Source organism: Sapajus apella, unplaced genomic scaffold (assembly GCF_009761245.1).
Source record: "Sapajus apella isolate SASKATOON/1434 unplaced genomic scaffold, GSC_monkey_1.0 scaffold138, whole genome shotgun sequence".
NCBI lineage: Eukaryota > Metazoa > Chordata > Mammalia > Primates > Cebidae > Sapajus > Sapajus apella.
In genome coordinates, this window is record NW_022437078.1 from 2,685,935 (window position 1) to 2,704,236 (window position 18,302).

At 40.9% G+C, this 18,302-nt stretch overlaps 1 protein-coding gene across 6 annotated transcripts in view; it reads left to right on the plus strand.

Moving 5' to 3' along the window:
- The window catches only part of SGCD (sarcoglycan delta), a 649,492-nt gene that overhangs the window by 465,140 nt on the left and 166,050 nt on the right, over window positions 1–18,302 (plus strand). For all 6 annotated transcript variants that reach the window (XM_032263793.1, XM_032263794.1, XM_032263791.1 and 3 more), the window contains 2 exons: window positions 10,931–11,018; window positions 16,565–16,684. In XM_032263793.1, coding sequence (XP_032119684.1) covers window positions 10,931–11,018; window positions 16,565–16,684 — 208 coding nt within the window. The remainder of the gene's footprint in view (window positions 1–10,930; window positions 11,019–16,564; window positions 16,685–18,302) is intronic.

Consider the following 18,302-nt stretch of genomic DNA (forward strand, 5'->3'; position numbering starts at 1 on the left):
CAGTGCTTTATGCTTAGAAGATAGTTGAAAATGTTAATACGGTAGATTAGTAAGGGGCAGTTGAAAGAGGGCACATTCACTACCACGTGCCAGATGAGTGCTACAAGCCCAGCAAGGATTGCAGGCATCTTTTGACCTTTATGTCTGCAAGAATTTGGGCTGATAATGTGTGTTGCTGCTTCTTTCTGTCACCCAGAGACTCAACATCTCAAGTCTAATTTGTATCTTCTACCATTCCTTGTGCTGCATTAGAAAGTGAACAATATTTGCTGGCTGTATATCCATATGGCCTCCTCCCCCTATACTGGGTTTTCTATGTGTAGATTATCACATCACTCATGCTTAGTGGCTTGCCTTTTAAAAATTGTTTGACAGTTACTGTCAACCTTTAATTACTTCTTTTGTTGACAACTCTCACTCTCTGTTGACTCTTAATTTGATCTGAGCATTCAGTTATTCAGCAAATATTTATTGGAAGCCTAATGGGTACCAGGAATGTGCAGGGCACTAGAAAAGCTGGCAGTCCCCTTGCAGTGGTGACACACAAACATGACCCCTCAAAGGAATCATTGAGACAATACAGCTAAGCTTAGTGAAGTATTGAGAGAGGCCAAAATGCACCCAAATTTGGGCAGAGTGCTGCGAGCAGCTGAATACAAATGCTACAATGGGAAAACTGGACTGTTTCCCAGCTTATTTTGAGAAAGAACTTCACAGTGTAGTTTCATTATTCATGACTGGAAAAAATTTTCAAAACAATAGAAATCCACCCAAGCATATTTATAAAAAGAGACTCCAAGAAAATAGAAATAACTGTAGTGTTTTGCAATAACTTGTTACGCTTTTAACAGGATCAATTCAGAGACAACATAAGGCATCCTGTTGAAAATAATAATTTTTTCCCCATTTATTTAATAATGTTAATAGCAGAGATGCTTGCTGAAGAAAAACAAACTACCCATTGAAAATGATTTTCATGACAAATCTCACTTCGTATAAATTGTTTTTTTTCCAGGCGATCTTCAAAGTTAGTATTGTCTTAGTAAACATAGATCACTGCAGTGAATGCGTTATGTTAGCTACTGCAGAGAAGCCACCCTGTTCTGATTACCTGGTATTCTGCAAGCCTACCAGAAGAGTGGCTGTGCAGAGAGAACCCTGGGTGAAGAACTGGCTGTGAGAGGACCCACAGACTGTTCCTTTAGTGGTTCCAAAGGCAAAATCCCCTGGAAATACATTTTGTCTCAGTATAAGCGAGAATTTTCTAATGTGATCAAACCAAATGTGAAATCATTTGTCCACAATGCATCAAACTCCCTGCCTACTCAAAGATGGGGGCCTTTCCAAGGCCTCTTCCTGTGACTCAAGATCTTAGAATTTAGCAGACTAATACAGCTTTCATATATTAAAAAAAAACTTTGTATTTTATGATAGTTTTATATGCACTATAAAACTATGAAATGAAATGAGTACAGGGTGTTTCTATGCATCCCAAACTCAGGCTTTCCTATTAACATCTAACATTCATAGGTAAATTTTGTCACAGTTAATGAACCAATATGTGTGTGTGTGTTTTGAGACAGAGTCTCGCTCTGTCACCAGGCTGGAGTTCAGTGGCGCAATCTCAACTCACTGCAACCTCCACCTCCCAGGTTCAAGCAGTTCTTCTGTCTCAGCCTCCTGAGTAGATGGGACTACAAGCTCGCATCACCACACCCAGCTAATTTTTGTATTTTTAGTAGAAACAGGGCTTCACCATGTTGGCCAGGGTGGTCTCTGTTTCTTGACCTCATGATTCACCCACCTCAGCCTCCCAAAGTGCTGGGATTACAGGTGTGAGCCACTGCACCTGGTCTAATGAACCAATATTGATACATTATTATTAACTGAAGTCCACCCTTTATTTCAATTACCTTGGTGTTTTTTTTTTTTTACATAATATTCCTTTTGTGTCCAAAGAGTCTATCCAGGAAACCATGTTATGTACAGTTGTCATATCTCCCTAGGCTCTTGACTGTGATCGTGTCTCATATTTTCTCTGGTTTTGATGACCTTCACAGTTTTGAAGAGTACTGGTAAAGTATTTTGTAAAATGGCCATCCACTGGTATTTGATATTTCCTCATGTTTAGATGGGGATTATGAATGTTGAGGAGAAAGACCACAGAGGCAATGTGCCATTGTCTTTTTGTCATATCAAAGGTGCACGCTGTCAACATGACATATCAGTCTTTTTTGTTTTTGAGACAAAGTCTCGCTCTGTCATCAGGCTGGAGTTCAGTGGCACGATCTTGGCTCACTGCAAATTCTGCCTCCTGAGTGTTGAAGGGATTCTCCTGTCTCAGCCTCCCGAATAGCTGGGACCACAAGCATGCACCCCTGTGCCCAGCTAATTTTTTGTATTTTAGTAGAGACTGGGGTTTCACCATGTTGGCCAGGATGGTCTTGATCTCGATCTCCTGACCTCTTGATCTGCCTGCCTCAGCCTCCCAAAGTGCTGGGATCACAGGCATGAGCCACTGCACCCAGCCCAACATACCAGTCTTGATATTGATTTTGTTCAGCTGGCTGAGGTATTGTTTGTCCAATATCTCAGCTATAAAATTACTCCTTTACGTCCCTTTCTATACTGTGCCATTTGGAATGAAGATACTAGGCACAGATCACCATTAAGAAGTGAGGATTTATCTTTGTCGATTTTTTGCAATTCCTCTATCTGGGTAGATTTGACTCTTCTTCCTCATTTATTTATCTGATCATTTATATCAGTGTAGACTGATGGATATTTATTTTATGATCTGGATTATAATCCAATACTACATTTTTTGTTTTGCTTCTCAAATGCTTTCAGCTTTAGCTGTTGAGAACTCTTTCAGTTGTCTTCTGTGTCTCGTTGACAGACACCTATGACTGTAAGGTTTTGGATTTTTTTGTTTTGTAAACATTTCCTTTCTTTGCATTGAAAGATGCTGCAGCCTCATGTGGAGGATTTCTTGCCCCAAACTAGTGTCAGACATTTCTCTAAGGAGCCCTACTAATGTAGCTTCGTTTGTTTATAAAGTGTTTCTAGAGTCATTGCAGGTAATATACATATATTTTTTTCTTGATTTTGGGGGTCTTTTTTCAACATCATTATGTAGCCTTCAGTTCATTTCATAGACGCAGAAAAAACTAAACTGAAACTCAAAGAGAAATGATTTACCCAAGGCCACCCTAGTTACCGTAGATCTAAGTGGAGTTGTTATTAAAGCCCAAATCTGTCTGACTCCAAAGCTCACACTCTGAACCTTACTTCACAAGGACAGTCTAACTTGTTATCTATGTTAGTGTTAGATAGAAACAGTGCTGCTGTGACCAGCCTGCCCTTTTGTTAGGAGGAAAAGGTGAAAAACAGCCAAGCTTTCCTCTGGGAAGTCTCCCCTCAGGATTCCAGCTACACTGAGAGTTCATAGCCTTTTCTGAATGTGGGAGTTGTTCATGTGCTATCTCGTGGTTTTCACTATTTATCTAAATCTTCAGATCAGATTGTTAGCTCTTCAGAGGGCAAGGAAAATATACTATAGTTTAGGATTATCAAGATCAGTGACTTCTGGCAGCCACATCACTTGAAAATTGGCTGTGATTATATGGTTGCTATCAAATACAAATATCAAAACCTGCACCTTTCATACCAGGAGAGCATAAATCTTGATTGAAGTGATATCACAATTTTGTTATGATTATTTTGAATTAACTCCCCTGAGCTACAATCTTTCTAAAGATAAAGGTCATATTTTTGCCATTCTCCAGAGCCTATGACACTGTTTCTAACTTGTCCCAGAGACTCCATTCCACTATGTAGAATCCTTAACAGAGGCACTTGGGTCCTAGGCCAAAGACCACCTGCTCTTGGCTTATACACAGTTTTAACCTGCTTCTCTTTTAAGAAGGCAGCAGTATGAGATTGGCACTGGAGGTAGGCAAACTGAGAGCAGTGATAAGTCATAGGTCCTTGCTCCCCTTCACAAATCCCACTGAAAGAAATAGTTAGTAGAGAAAAATTAAAAAGGACTAAACTCATGTGGTTATAGAGAAAGGGAGAAGGAATGATAATAGACAAGAAATGTCAACAAAATTTTACAAGATGGTGAATAGATCAGAGGTAGCTCCAGCTGAGAAACTGGAATTTACAATCTTATAGTGAGAGAAGCACAAAAGGCTTGAAAGAATCCTTGGTACGGTGTCCTGGAAAAGCACAGGAACTCAATGCCCCTGTAGGCCTGAAGGTCAAGGAGGTAGAACAGGATGATTTAGTACATAGGTGTACTAGTATATAAAAAGCTATTAGAGGAAGGTCACTATGTACCCTGAAGCAGGGCTGGAAAAGAGAGCTGGTTGAAACTCTACATAAAGATTAGTTTGAGAACCATCTGTCCCCAGACCCCACTCCAGGTGACTCAGCTAGGCAAGTGCCTCTTCTCCATGTAGTAGAAGATAGGAGGATTGTTTTCTAGAAACTACAGCTAGTGTTCGACTTACGACCACAGTCGGGACCACGGACCGGTCGTAACACGATTTGGTCGTAAGTTGAGTAGGCTATATGTACAGTTGAAATGGTGCACGCGGAGATGGTAGTGCTGCCGGAAGCTAGTCTGCACTGTCGTACGCCCAGCTGGGCAACGTTTGCGCTGCCAGACGCGGAGCAGTCGTGGCTAGCGATTGTGGTTGTAAAGTCGAAAGGTCGTAAGTTGCATAGGTGGTAAGTCGATCAATACCTGTAATTTGGTCCAGAGGAACTGTGGGCTCTGGGTCACCAAACACAGATGAAATCAGGAATAAATCACTGAAAACAGAAGTCTGTCCACTGACCAGCAAAACACCTTGCCCTCTCTTTCACCAAGAACACTTACATTTAACAAAAGTTGAACCTACCACCTTCCCAGAAGGAGTTTGGAGAATTCTTCTTTGAACCTGGCCCAGGGGTGCTGATTGGCCCATAGCAATTCACATTTAAAAGCTCTCCATTGAATTGGTCAAATCCCTACCATTGTACTCCAAGGCAAGGTTTATCCTTCCAGAATCACAGAGCTTTCAGTAGCTTTCTTATTTTCTCAAGAGATGATAGTTTGTCAATCAAATAAGTGACAGATGATAGAAAAAGAAAAGTTCAAAGAATTTTAAAATGCTCATGAAATAAATAGTAGCAATGTTTTTAAAAATCAACAGAAAATTGGCCTTGTATGATGGCTCAGGCCTGTAATCCCAGCACTTTAGGAGATTGAGGCACTTGGATCACTTGAGGTCAGGAGTTCAAGACCAGCCTGGTCAACATGGTGAAACCCCATCTCTCCCAAAAAATACAAAAGTTATCTGGCTGTGGTGGTACACACCTGTAGTCTCAGCTACTTGGGCTGAGGTGGGAGAATCATTTAAACCCAGGAGGTGGAGGTTGCATTGAGCCAAATTGCACCACTGCATTCTAGCCTGGGTGACAGAGTGAGACCCTGTTTCAAACAAACAAACAAAAATCAACAGAAAATTAGAACTTAAAGTTGGAGGCATCTCCCAAAACATAGAACCTAAAGAAAGGGAATTGAACATTAGAAGAAAGAAAAAAAATGAAAAACTAGAAAACTAAGTAATTTTTAAATGAATCCTTTTTAATCCAGAAAAAGAGCAAAAATGTACAAAATAGTAAAAGGAAATGTAGTTAAAGTACACTACTTGGCTCAGCTGTGAACAATATACACATAATTATAATTATGTAAATTGTAAATATTGGTTTGTTGGTTTAACCAGTTATGTGGAGGAGTTCATACCATTGGAGAAATTCAGTGGATAACATCCAAAGTTGACAAATCAAGAGACAGCAGAGAAACACATCTGGGGCTACAGAAAGACAAATACCGGAAAAAACATCCAGACAAGCTGAAAACTCTTGCAGTGAAAGGTGTGAATTGCTATTCTTGGTTTTCATAAGCCTGGAGTGTTTGACATTTACAGGTACTGCTTTTTTGTAAGAATAAATTACATTTTATAAAATCAGATAAGATAATTTTAAAATGTCAGCATGATGAAGCCATTAAGTCTTCAAACAGCAACATGCATATAGTAGCCAATGGAGGACACAGTGAAACAAATAATGTTTATTTCGGTGGCCCCAACTCATTAAGGAAAGGTTTCAGCATATTCTGCTTTAGAGAAGTAGAGACGTAATGGGGATTCTTCTCCATCCAAGTGTTTGTGTGATGAGAATTTCAGCATGAAGTGCTGCAGACTTTAGTTATTTGGGGAGAATACTGATGTGGACTATCCTCTGCATGTGGAAGAAATGTGTGTTACCTCCTTTTGTATCTTCCACATGGCCTTCCCATGTCCAGAATAATGCAGGCTGACTGACCATAGACTGCCTTGACCTGGTACAAGCTCTGAATATCATCAGGTACAGGTCTGCCAGATTCCTTTCTGCCTAGAAGACCTGAGCCCCCAGGAAGTCACTGCAAACCCCTTGTCCTAGGATGGCTGCCCTGAGGTCAGCTAGTGAAAGTCACCCGCTCTTGAGACAGAAATTCACCTCCCCAGGCTTGGAGGCTGCAGTGGTGAGTGGGAGGAAATGCAGGGGAAAGAGAAGAGGCTGAGAGGGCAAAGTTTAATTTCTCATTGGATGTCAGAGAGTATTTCCCCTAGTTGTTCTAATACCACAGAGACCCCAAGGATGCTTTGCTCAATTGGTATTTTCCTGGTTTAGTCTCAGTGGACAGATTCAGAGAGCAAAACAAAAATTGCACTAACCTAGCTGCCATGTGAGGCTCTTCATGCTAGCTGACTCATGTTTTTTTCCTGGTGATTTCTCTGTTACCAAGTATATGAGGGGATTATAGCAACACAGCGCAGGCTAGAATGAAGCTCTTCGTTTAAATCCTGATGTAGCAAAGACTGTTTCTCAGGATATTAGTGTATTAGAATAATTAACTCTATAACATTTTGACATGGTAATTTTAAAAAAAGGATGGTTTTATTATACCTCTTCCTGTAAATCTTTTTTTTTTTTCTTTTTTGAGAGGAAGTTTTCCTCTGTCACCCAGGCTGGAGTGCAATAGCATGATCTTAGCTCACTGCAACCTCTGCCTCTGGGGTTCAAGTGATTCTCCTGCCTTAGCCTCCTGAGTAGCTGGGATTACAGGCACCTGCCACCACACTCAGCTAATTTTTTTGTATTTTTGGTAGACACGGGGTTTCACCATGTTGGCCATGCTGGTTTTGAACACCTGACCTCAAGTGGTTCACCCGCCTTGGCCTCCCAAAGTGCTGGGATTACAAGCGTGAGCCAATGCGCCCAGCCCTCTTACTATAAATCTTGAGCAAAGCTGTTATGAGATTTTTGTGTGATAGAATTATTTGAATAATATTATGTGCAGGCAGGTAACTGGGATTTGAAAGACAATCATGAGCCAACTGGTGACCCTTTGAAATATGGAAACAGAGAATGTTGAAAATGGATGAAACCCCCTGACTCATTCTACAGGTGGTTTGGAAAGACTAAGTGATACAAGCAAGATCTTCCTTGTTTCTCTCCATCTCTTCCGGTCTTCTCTTCACCCTCTTTTTCTCCTTCTACCCTATTTTCTTTTTCTCCCTTCTTTTCTCGTCTTGTCTCTTTCATTATTCTCCCTTCCCCCATCCTCTCCTTACTCTAACAATTGTTGAAGACTTAAAATGTGCCAACATTGGGCCATGTGTGTTTTAGTAATTATATGTGGAATTTAATAATTCTAATATGTATATTTTAATAGTTAATATTTGTGTCATCATTCATTTAAAGAAACTGAGGCTTGGAATACTTAAATAACTTGCCCAGTGTCACATACCTTGCAAATGTAGTCTGACTCCAGAGCTCCTACTGCGTACCTGGTACATACATAGTGAGTGTTCTGTTGTGTCAGTGACGAGCTTATGATGATATTGGTGCTGATGGTGAAGAATGCAAAGAATAGAATGCAGAACAGTCTGGTGATTTGCTGAGTGTCACACAGTAGTCGGTGGCACTGGAATTTAACTTGCCTAGTTCTCTGATTCCAAGCCACTCTTCTCTCTGCAGTGCCAGGTTGCTGAATATATGAAAAAAAAAATAGTACACTAATTTCTAATTACCTCCTGTCCAGGTTCTGAATTCTCACTTTATTTGAAGTTTCTTCTTCCTCCTCTTCCTCCTAAACAACATGTTTGTGGATTATAGGCTCTCACTCCTCTTCCTCCTCCACTATCACCACTACTTCTACTACTACTTCTTCTCTCTTTTTTTTTCAAGATGAAGTTTCACTTTTGTTGCCCATGCTAGAGTGCAATGGCATGATCTCGGCTCACTGCAACCTCTGCCTCCTGGGTTCAAGCGATTCTCCTGCCTCAGCCTCCTGAGTAGCTGGGATTATAGGCATGCACCACCACGCCTGGCTAATTTTGTATTTTTAATAGAGACAGGGTTTCTCCATGTTGGTGAGGCTGGTCTCGAACTCCTGACCTCAGGTGATCCACCTGCCTCAGCCTCCCAAAGTGCTGGGATTACAGGCATGAGCCAACATGCCTAGCCTTGAAGTTTTAAACAGAACTGATAAGGGACAATGACCAAGAAACTGCTTTAGACTAATATTTGTTTCTTTACAGAGAAAAAAAAATCTAATATACTATTATGTACTTCTCTGACTCCTTTTTTTTTTTTTGAGAAGAGTCTTACTCTGTCACCAGGCTGGAGTGCAGTGGCGCAATCTCGGCTCACTGCAACCTCTGCCTTCTGGATTCAAGTGATTCTTCTGCCTCAGCCTCCCAAGTAGCTGGGACCACAGGCGTGTGCCACCATGCATGGCTAATTGTTTTGTATTTTTTAAGTAGAGACAGAATTTCACCATATTGGCCAGGATGGTCTTGATCGCTTGAACTCATGATCCGCCTGGGCCTCCCAAAGTGCTGGGATTACAGGTGTGAGCCACCGCGCCCTGCCAACTCCTTTTTTTTTTTTTTTTTTTAAGCCTTTGTCATCAGGAAGAATTCTAGTTTTAAACCACGGTGGGGTATTACACTGAATCTATGGTTGCCCTGTATCAGAAGTCATTGTCTCTTTTCCCGACATGAGGCCAATAGCTCTCACTCAAGGTTAACTGACCTTTTAGGGCCTGCATGGGTCATGAGTGTTGGTGATCCATTTTAGCAGTTAGCCTTATGGGAGAGAGACCAGGACTCCAGGCTGTCAATCTGCGGTGGCTGCCATTCCCTCCCCTTTCCTCCACTTTTGAAAGCTACCTGGGGCTGGGTGTTGGCTGCCATTCTGCCATGTGCGGGTGGCTGGACTGGGCTGGCTAATCCAGTCTGCATCCACAGCAGTTTTAGAAGAAAAAAAACATTAGACAGTCAGCCCACAATTTTCTTACCTCCCTGGCCTTCTTTATACGTTTCAGCTTGATGAAATTATATCTCTGTTCTTTTCAAGGCTTAGCTCATTCCTTCAGGAACTCTTCTTTGCTTTCCACTCCACAGCTCCAAGCTGAGAATAATGTCACCCTTCAGGAAAGTTCCCCAAACATCCTGTAGCTCCCTAATCACTCTTGTTATTCTCTGCCTAGCGTATTTGTGACCATCTCCTGGTCTCCATTAGAATATAAGACTTAGAAGGTAAAGACTGAGCTTTGCCAATCTTCTGTTTGCTCACAACTTGTAGGACAATGACTTTTAGGTTATCTGGGGCTCAACGCATTGAGATATTATTGAATTTTCAGGCAGGTATATACCAAATGGTGACAAAGGCTCAGAAAGGCAGGAATGGCTGCCAGATTCCTTTTTCCATGTTCTGTGTCAGGGATTCATCCTTTAATTTATGGCTTAGTTTAATAAAAGGACAACTTCTAAACCAAGGGTTGGCACACAGTGGCCTTTCAGCTACATTCAGCAGTGATCTAAGAATGGTTTTTATATTTTTGAGTGATGGGAGGGGGAGACAGAACAGAAAAAGAATAATATGTCAATGCTCATTCAGATTATATTAAAATTTAAATATAAAATTGAAATTATATGAAATTTAGATGTCATTTTCCATGAATAATATTTAATGAAATACAGTCATACCCTCTTTGAATATGTATGGCCTAAGACCAGTTTTACACCAAAACAGCAGAGTTGAGTAGTTACAACAGGGACGTACATCCCATGAAGCCTAAAATATTTAGTGTCAGGACTTTTAATAAAAAGTGTGCCAAGCCCTGTTCTGAGTCATGCCCAGAAATGTGTACCACTCTGTGAAAGAGTTGGGGAGCCCTTCAGATAAAGGGCAGAGTGGATATAGGCACAGATGGCCTAGAGGAAAAGGAATGTGGAGATAAGAAAAGGAAGAAAGGGAGGCAGAGCCATACTTGCAGACATCAAATCTTTTGGGTTTTACATACATGCATTGCAAACATCTCCACAAAGGATTCTTATAGTTGGTAGATATGCCTGAGGGGCAGATATTGGGTGTTTTACAGGCGCTTCCTGCTCTTCTAAAAGGATTGTGCATGGCTCCTTTGAAGAAACGATGATATTAGGAGATTATCATTCATTTCTGATCATTCTAGGTACGAAGGCTAACTAATATTTTCAGTAAGATCTAATGGGCTTTGTGTCTTAATTGTCTCTGATTCAACCATAATGTGTGTGTGTGCTGGGGAAATCAATATTGTGTGTGTGTGTGTGTGTGTGTGTGTGTGTGTGTGTGTGTGTATTTATTTCTTTGAGGGAAATCTCTTTTAGACAGATGCTAATTAATTATCATTTATATAGGGATCATTAAACATTTGGAGTTTTTGAGTAAAGATACATTAACTGGAACTTGGCTAAAGCCAGTTCAGCCCCTTGGAGAGTTGTAATGACAGTTCTTTTTGTTTAGAAATGTATCATTTTCATGTGTTTCTCTTATTTTCTTATTGCAGGGTAATGCCCTGTACTTCAAATCGGCCAGAAATGTTACAGTGAACATTCTCAATGACCAGACTAAAGTGCTGACTCAGCTGATAACAGGTAAGAAAAGGGAGAACTTAGCAGTGCCTGCCACTTAGAAAACAGAATTAATGGTTAGAGGAAACGCCATATAAACTTGAAAGTAAAGTCTGCTAACACATCGTGTTGAGAAAGAGAATGTAGCATGTATTCCATGATTCTACTAGAGAGTAGAATCCCATCTGTACACATATTACACTTATGATATCCGACGATACCTACTTAGTGGGGTAAGAAAAGCAGGTTTTCACAGAATATGGCCCCTAAGTATAAGCCAGCTGCTTCATCTGGTGCTCAGCCAAAGAAAAGTTTCTTGCTCCAATGCTGGAGGAAAAAAACAGGCTGTGTTGGATTGGCTGAGAGAAGAACACATACCTACAAAGCCAGGGACCATACTTTACGGGTTGTGAAAGGGATTCTTAACGATAATTTGAACCCATGCCATATTTGTTGTACATGCTGACTTTGAACCTAACTCAATTACAAGATGTGGATGTATCTTTACTGAGTATATTTGTGTTTGATTCCTTCTAATATAACAGATCTGTGCCTAACAGCTGTGGAAAGCACCCACTGGGTTTTAAGCTACACATTCCTGAAATCTAAACAAGGACTGGTTATTCACAATAATGATTATAATGATAAACGTGGACCTCGTGATTTAGTAATGTGTTGAGCAGCACAGTCAGTGCCCACTCTGTAGGTGATAAGCGGCAGTGAACAGGGAGGCATTATGCACCCCCACAGTGGGAGGAAAAAGGAATGTATGTCTGAATGGCACTGTTATACTTACAGACAGAAAATGCCATTTGTTTGGCTTCAGGGCTAAGAGAAAAGTATACAGATGGACATTTTGAGAAGCTAGTTACCCAAATGCTTTGAAACATTACTGTTATTGTGCATAAAATATCTGGAACCCACCAATAAACAGGCCATGGGGAAAGAAGTACCTTTGTGCCCAGAGTCTTCACTGCTGGGGAGGCAGCCTCACTCCTGCTCTGCCCCTGGAGTGCTGCATATGGATATCTAGAGTTTCATAGCCAGTGGGTGACATGGCCCATCCGCCAATCAAGAAACTCAGGGACTGAAGGAACTGCTGCCCGGCAGAGCCCATAATCCATAAACATGTTGTTTCAGCGTGTGACTGCATCTTCTGCCTTGCTTATATAACATCTGGCCTGCAGTCACAATGCTAAATAATTAAATAAACAGCTTCAGTAAGCAATGATTTAAGCAGCATGTGTGAAAATTGCCTCCAGGAGGGAAATAAATCCAACCTCCAGCTCCCAGATTCCCACATTCAAAAGGAGCTTATTTAGCCTGTTGATCATTTGCCATTTATTTGCAATGGGAGATTTGGTTTACTTGAGAGATTTTGTTTTGATAAAGCTGGAACTGCCCAAATGACTACTATTCAGCAAAAGACTGAGTCAGTCTCTCTCTCTTCTTCCCCCCACCTCTTCCTTTCCCTTCTCCCCTTACTCTCCCCCACACCCCTTTTCCCCTCCCCTTCAGCATTTCTCTCCCTCTTCCTTCCCTTCTCTCCTCACCCCTTTATCTCTCTCTCCTTCCCCTTCTCTCCTCTCTTCTCTCTTCCTCTTCCTCTCTTCCCTTCTTTCTTCCTCCTGTTCCCTCCTCCTGTGCCACTGTTCTTGACTCTATCCCTCCAGTGGTATTTGTTTTCTGTCTCCCTACAATAAATTCTAGAGAAGATAATAGATATGTTTAAAACATCATTCTAAACACACATACGCCCTTAAAAGTTTTCCTTCAACACTCTTCTTTCACATTAATTCACACAGTGGAGAAGCGCCCAGCCATCCCAGCAGACATACCTTCTAATGCCTGTTTTGTCGAGTGGTGTACTTACTGCAAAACAAATCACCCCTGTCTTCTAAGCAGTGAGGCCTACAAAGGCAATCTTGAGGAATGAAGAATCCCTCTGCTTACCTAAAGAATGTCTCAAAAGCCCATTCAAAGTTCTGATGTTAGATGTTCAGGAGGTCTTTTCACAGGAAACAGTCCTTCACATGACAGTTAAGTTCTCAAGTTAGACTGCAAATGCCTATTTACCCATAAGGCAGGCTGCTGATTTAGTATCTCAATAGTGGATCTGAATGGGAAATCCTCATGCCTGCATGGAGAAAAGCAGTGGAGGTGCTTTGAACAGCATCATGAGGGAGTGGGGAAGGGTCCTAATATTAAGATAGCTGGGGAGAGAAATTAGGCTTGAAGGCCACTAGGCCTTTGCAGCTCCGAGATTCATGGAGACTGCTGATGTATCCTAATGGGGCTTCAGTTCTCCTCCCTGTTTAGGAGATTAAGTAAGGAGGCCCTCCACACATAGACTACGCAGAGGGGGATTAACTCAAGATTAGTTTCACATTAGGAGTGGTGATTTTTTTCATCCCAGAGAGGAACAGTGAGTTCAGCAAAGGACCTCCTGAGCTGTCTCCAGCTCCATTTGCATTTTTCTCTAGAGTCATTTTTAAGGATTCCAGCCATGTCCAGGGAATTTGGCAGCCCCAGGTGAAATCAACAAAGGACAAGCCGACTGCACCATTGAGCCAGCAGTTGCTCTGTGGGGTTTTGGCTAAAACTATCAATTACTGAGCTTTAGATACCTAAATTGTTCTGCCTCTTGGTAAATTCCATTTTATGTTTTGAGAAGCCCTGAAAAGCAAGATAACTTAATTGTACTTTATGTTCTCTGATTGCTGAAGTATACTTTCTATACTGCTATAGTCCTTTAGTGTACACTCCTGTATGTATCACAGCTCTTCATGAATTCAAAGTAACACAGGAAGGTGTCCTTAACTTCTCAGGGACCAGGTTGATGATACTGCCAGGTTCACAGAGGAGAATTCCAAGCATGTGTGTCCCCAAGTTATACAACTTCGTTTTCATATGAAGGGGTCCAAACTGGACAAACTGTGCTTGCCCTGTGCCCATCCTGAGGTCATTCATTCATTCATTAGCACTTCGTTACCTTCCCATTTTCAATTTCCCTCCTCACAAAAATAAAGTAATAATTTTAAAGTATTAACAAATATAGTATAGATTTTATTGAAGGTTTTGATGCAATCAAGAAGATAGCTGCACCCTAGCCTTTGCAGAAAAACTGAAGGCAAATCCCTCATTGGACATCTCGGCTCCTTCAAGATTTCCTTCTGGCCCTCGTCTCCAGTTTTCTATTTCTCCTTATCCTCACAGAGCTTTTTCTAGCTGTTCCAGATGTGCTGGCCCCAGCCCCCTCACCCCAATGTCTCCTTCATAGACAACTAAATGCCCCTTTCTTTCTGTGGAAAAATTCTCAGAGCTCCATTCCAGACCCAGACCTGCCACTGGCTCACTCAGTAACCTTGTGAGAGCCCTCAGCCTGGCCACCATTTGTTCTCCTCACCTGCAGCATCAAGGTGGTCAGACAAGATGAATTCTGGGTTCCATGATGCTTGTAAGTGATGTCCTATTTCTGCTGTTTCAATATCCTACTCATTAGGGAGCCTTTCCAATATCCTTCTTTGTGTTGGAGGGCTGGTATGGATATACTGGCAAGGGATGAGGTCTGCCAAATAGATGTGATTATGTGACTAAGGAAAGTGCATTAATAAGTACTCGTGACACATTCTTTTCCATGTGTTGTCACCATTGCCATAGAAGAATAGTGCTGGTGATGTCCACAAGAGTGGTTTTCTAAACCCACAGCACTTTACCACCCATAGATTTGTATTTATAAACACAATGTCATTGGATCCTTTCAAACTTTCTATAAAGTAGATAGAGGAGGTGATGATAGTCCAATGTTATAGATACAGAAACCGAGGTTCAGAAAGATCAAATGATTTGCCCAAATCACATTGCCACAAAATGAGAGTGAGTTGGGAAATAATTCATGTCTTCTGATTCTTAGTTTGACAGTCTTGACAAAGAGAAAAGCTACCCCAGACGTCCAGTGGCAGGCTGGCACTGGCAGCCAGGCCTTAGCATTCTTCTGCTTCAATGTGAATAATTTCACAGAACACCAGCACCAGGCAAGGCTGTTCTGTGGCCATGATGGATCAAGACAAAACAAAACACAAACACACAAACGCAACTCTGATCACGTGTGTACATAGCAAATATATCAACATTGTCCAAGCCACAAAAAAGACCAAACATCCTCCTATCCTGGCTAATAGGAGTGCCTCTGTTTCTTTGTTCATGACAGTTTTAGCATTTCCCTGGTCTTTTGTCTAGATAAGATTTACTCCCATTTCCTGACAGTATTTAATCCAGGATAAAGCCTTATTTCGTTAAGCATTCCCCAAAATAACCTAATACAAGGTCAAATCCTATGATAAGTCCTTTCTCATGGCTTCTTTCTAAGATGCCCTGTGGTTTTCCTTATGGTGTGTGTTGTCCCTCACTGCAATGAGTATAAACCCAATTTGTTCAACAGCAGGTGTGTTCCTAGCGATCTTTGGCTGGAAGGCACTGGGGACTATCTCATTGCTATTTATTATTAAGTGACACTCTTTTGAAAAATACCAAAAAGAAAACAATTCCGTGTCAGAATCTCCTGGACAATTTTGGAAAAATACAAGATTTCTAGACTCTGCCCTCAAATTTTTTTCTGACGGAACTTCTAGATGAAATGATGAATTTCTTTTGATCTGAGCTAGGTTCAGTGAGAACAGTTACACCCCTGGATTCTTCCTCTGCATTTCTGTAGACCAGCTTTTGAGAATCCCCTGAAATTCAGGTATTCAGGTAGACCCAGCTCAGATAGATTGGAATGCCTTCTTTTAGAAATTCTAAATCACCAACCGGTTTTACTTTTTCCATAATACCTAAAACTTTTGCAGTTTTCTGGTTTAATAATAAAATTTTAAATGTATATTGGTGTGTCTCCATCAGAATATAGATGCTATAGAATCAGGGGCTTGACTTCTTTATACAGTATGATAGCTCCACATTCAAGAACAACATCTGTTGTCGCCTGATAAATCATCTAGATTTAGTTTTCACTGAACAAAATCCTAGCATAAAAGATTAAACAACTTCTAAGGTAATTAATTACAATAATCATTTCTGCTAGTAACTGATCTATATACTAAGGAAATAGATTGCTCTTGATGTCAAATGCAGCCAGTGGGTTACGGGTACAAAGTGAATCAGATTTCAGCTGAATTTTAAAAAGTTCTTTCTGACAATTAGGGAGGGCCAAAGATATGTGATTGCCTCAAGAAGTGAGGTAATCCCTTCTTGAGCCTCTGGTGCCTTGATATATGCGAACAAAAATCCACAACTATGTGATGGCAGTTTGGTGGTTAGCTGAGGGAAATCACAGTCAAGCATTAGTTTCGAGGAAGGGCATGCTGGTCTTCAAAACGATAGCCCAAGAGTATATGACTAAAAGTAATTTACAAGACCTGGCTACAGTCATGAGACTGATTTTCATGGTCAGCTTTTGAAAACCAGTCCAATACAATCTTGTTAGATGTATATGTTCTATGAAAAGCCATTTGTAGTCAAAGCGATAAGACTAATATTTTTTTTTTCTCTCTCTCTCTCTCTCTCTCTCTCAGGTCCAAAAGCTGTAGAAGCTTATGGCAAAAAGTTTGAAGTAAAAACTGTTTCTGGAAAATTGCTCTTCTCTGCAGACGATAATGAAGTGGTCGTAGGAGCTGAAAGATTAAGAGTTTTAGGTAAGAAAACTTGAATCATTGAACTTGTTTGATCCTACTATGTGCATTTTAGAGGAGACGCAAAATGGTGTTACGAACTGAATATGTCCTCCAAAAATTCGTATGTTGAAATTCTGACTCCCAAGGTAATGGTATTAGGAGGTGGAGCCTTGGTGGATAATTAAGTCATGAGGGTGGAGCCCTCATAAATGGGATTAGTGTCTTTCCAAGGGGATGAAAAGACCAGAGCTCCGTCTCTGTCATGTGAGGGTACAAGATAGTCAGCAGTCTGCAATCTGGAAGAGGAGCCTCACCAGAACCTGACCAGGCTGGCATCTGATCTCAGGCTTCCAGCCTCCAGAACTGTGAGAAATCAACTTCTGTTGTTTATAAGCCACCCAGGCTATGGTACTTTGTTACAGCAGCCTGAACTGACTAAGACAAATGGTGTCTAGCAGAGTGATTTAGGCCAGTTTCCTGGATTCTTTTAAAGCAAGGAGGTTGAACTTCCCTGAGTCTGGTCCCCTAGTGGAAATTTCTCAAGCTGTCAAGTCTTTTTGGCACATGTTTCAACACTGAGCTTTGTATGAGAATGAGTGCTCATCCAAAGATGTCTCATTTAGCACATTCTGTCCTCACAGACTGGCAGTCGTGCTTGACACATTCCAGACTTGCATACATGATACAGCGATTCCTAAACCTGGTTGCATTTGAAGAATCATCTAGGAAACTGTTGAAGGCTTAGGTTCATAGTTCCAACTCTGATTTACTGAATTAATGGTGAAAACACCGAGAGTTCATTATTAAAAATATTTGCGGAAATGCCTATGATCCCACTATTGGAATTATTGAATTTGAGCACATGACAAATGGATCTTTTATGGCTGTACACTGAAATAATCCAGCATGGTGATTTATGGGTCCTAGAACTCAAGCTGACCTGGCTTTTCACTCTTGTCACCCACTAGTTTTGTGACTTTGGGCAAGTTGCTGGTGTCACTGAGCCAGTTTCCTTTTCTGCTCAATAGGACTAAGAGCATCTCCCATCTCAAGTTGTCCCTAAGGCTAAATGAGACCATGTTACCTCCACTTATCGCAGCCCCTAGCACAAAATAATACTCAGTCAACAGTAGGTGCTGCTGCTGTTACTACTTGTACTGCTATTACTATTAATGTTAACACTACTTTTCCTTCTTTAGCTCCCTGAGATTCACTGTAGCACAGTGATTAAAATCTCAGGCTCTAGAATCAACTCATTTTTCACCCAGTTTCTATCCTTTACTAGCTGTGTAACCTTAAGCAATGTATCTAGCCTCTCTGTGCCTGCTTGCTTAAATATTTATAAAGTTGGTGTAATAGGAGTATCTTCTGAGATTGCTGAAAAATATTGAATGAAATCATCTATGTAAAGTAGTGAGTTGACTAAAATACTAAGTGCTCAGTGTTATGATCTTAAATTAGTATTATTATAAGGCACTTTTACTTGAAATTATATTTGTCTTTGCATTATTATTTGCACTCTGCATCTTCTTTATCTTTCATACTTTTGTCATTTTCTTGTTCTTTACCTCCTCCCACAATCAGTTTATCTGGTCTATTTCTCTGTTTCCCTCTCAGTACACATACATGTCTAATTTCC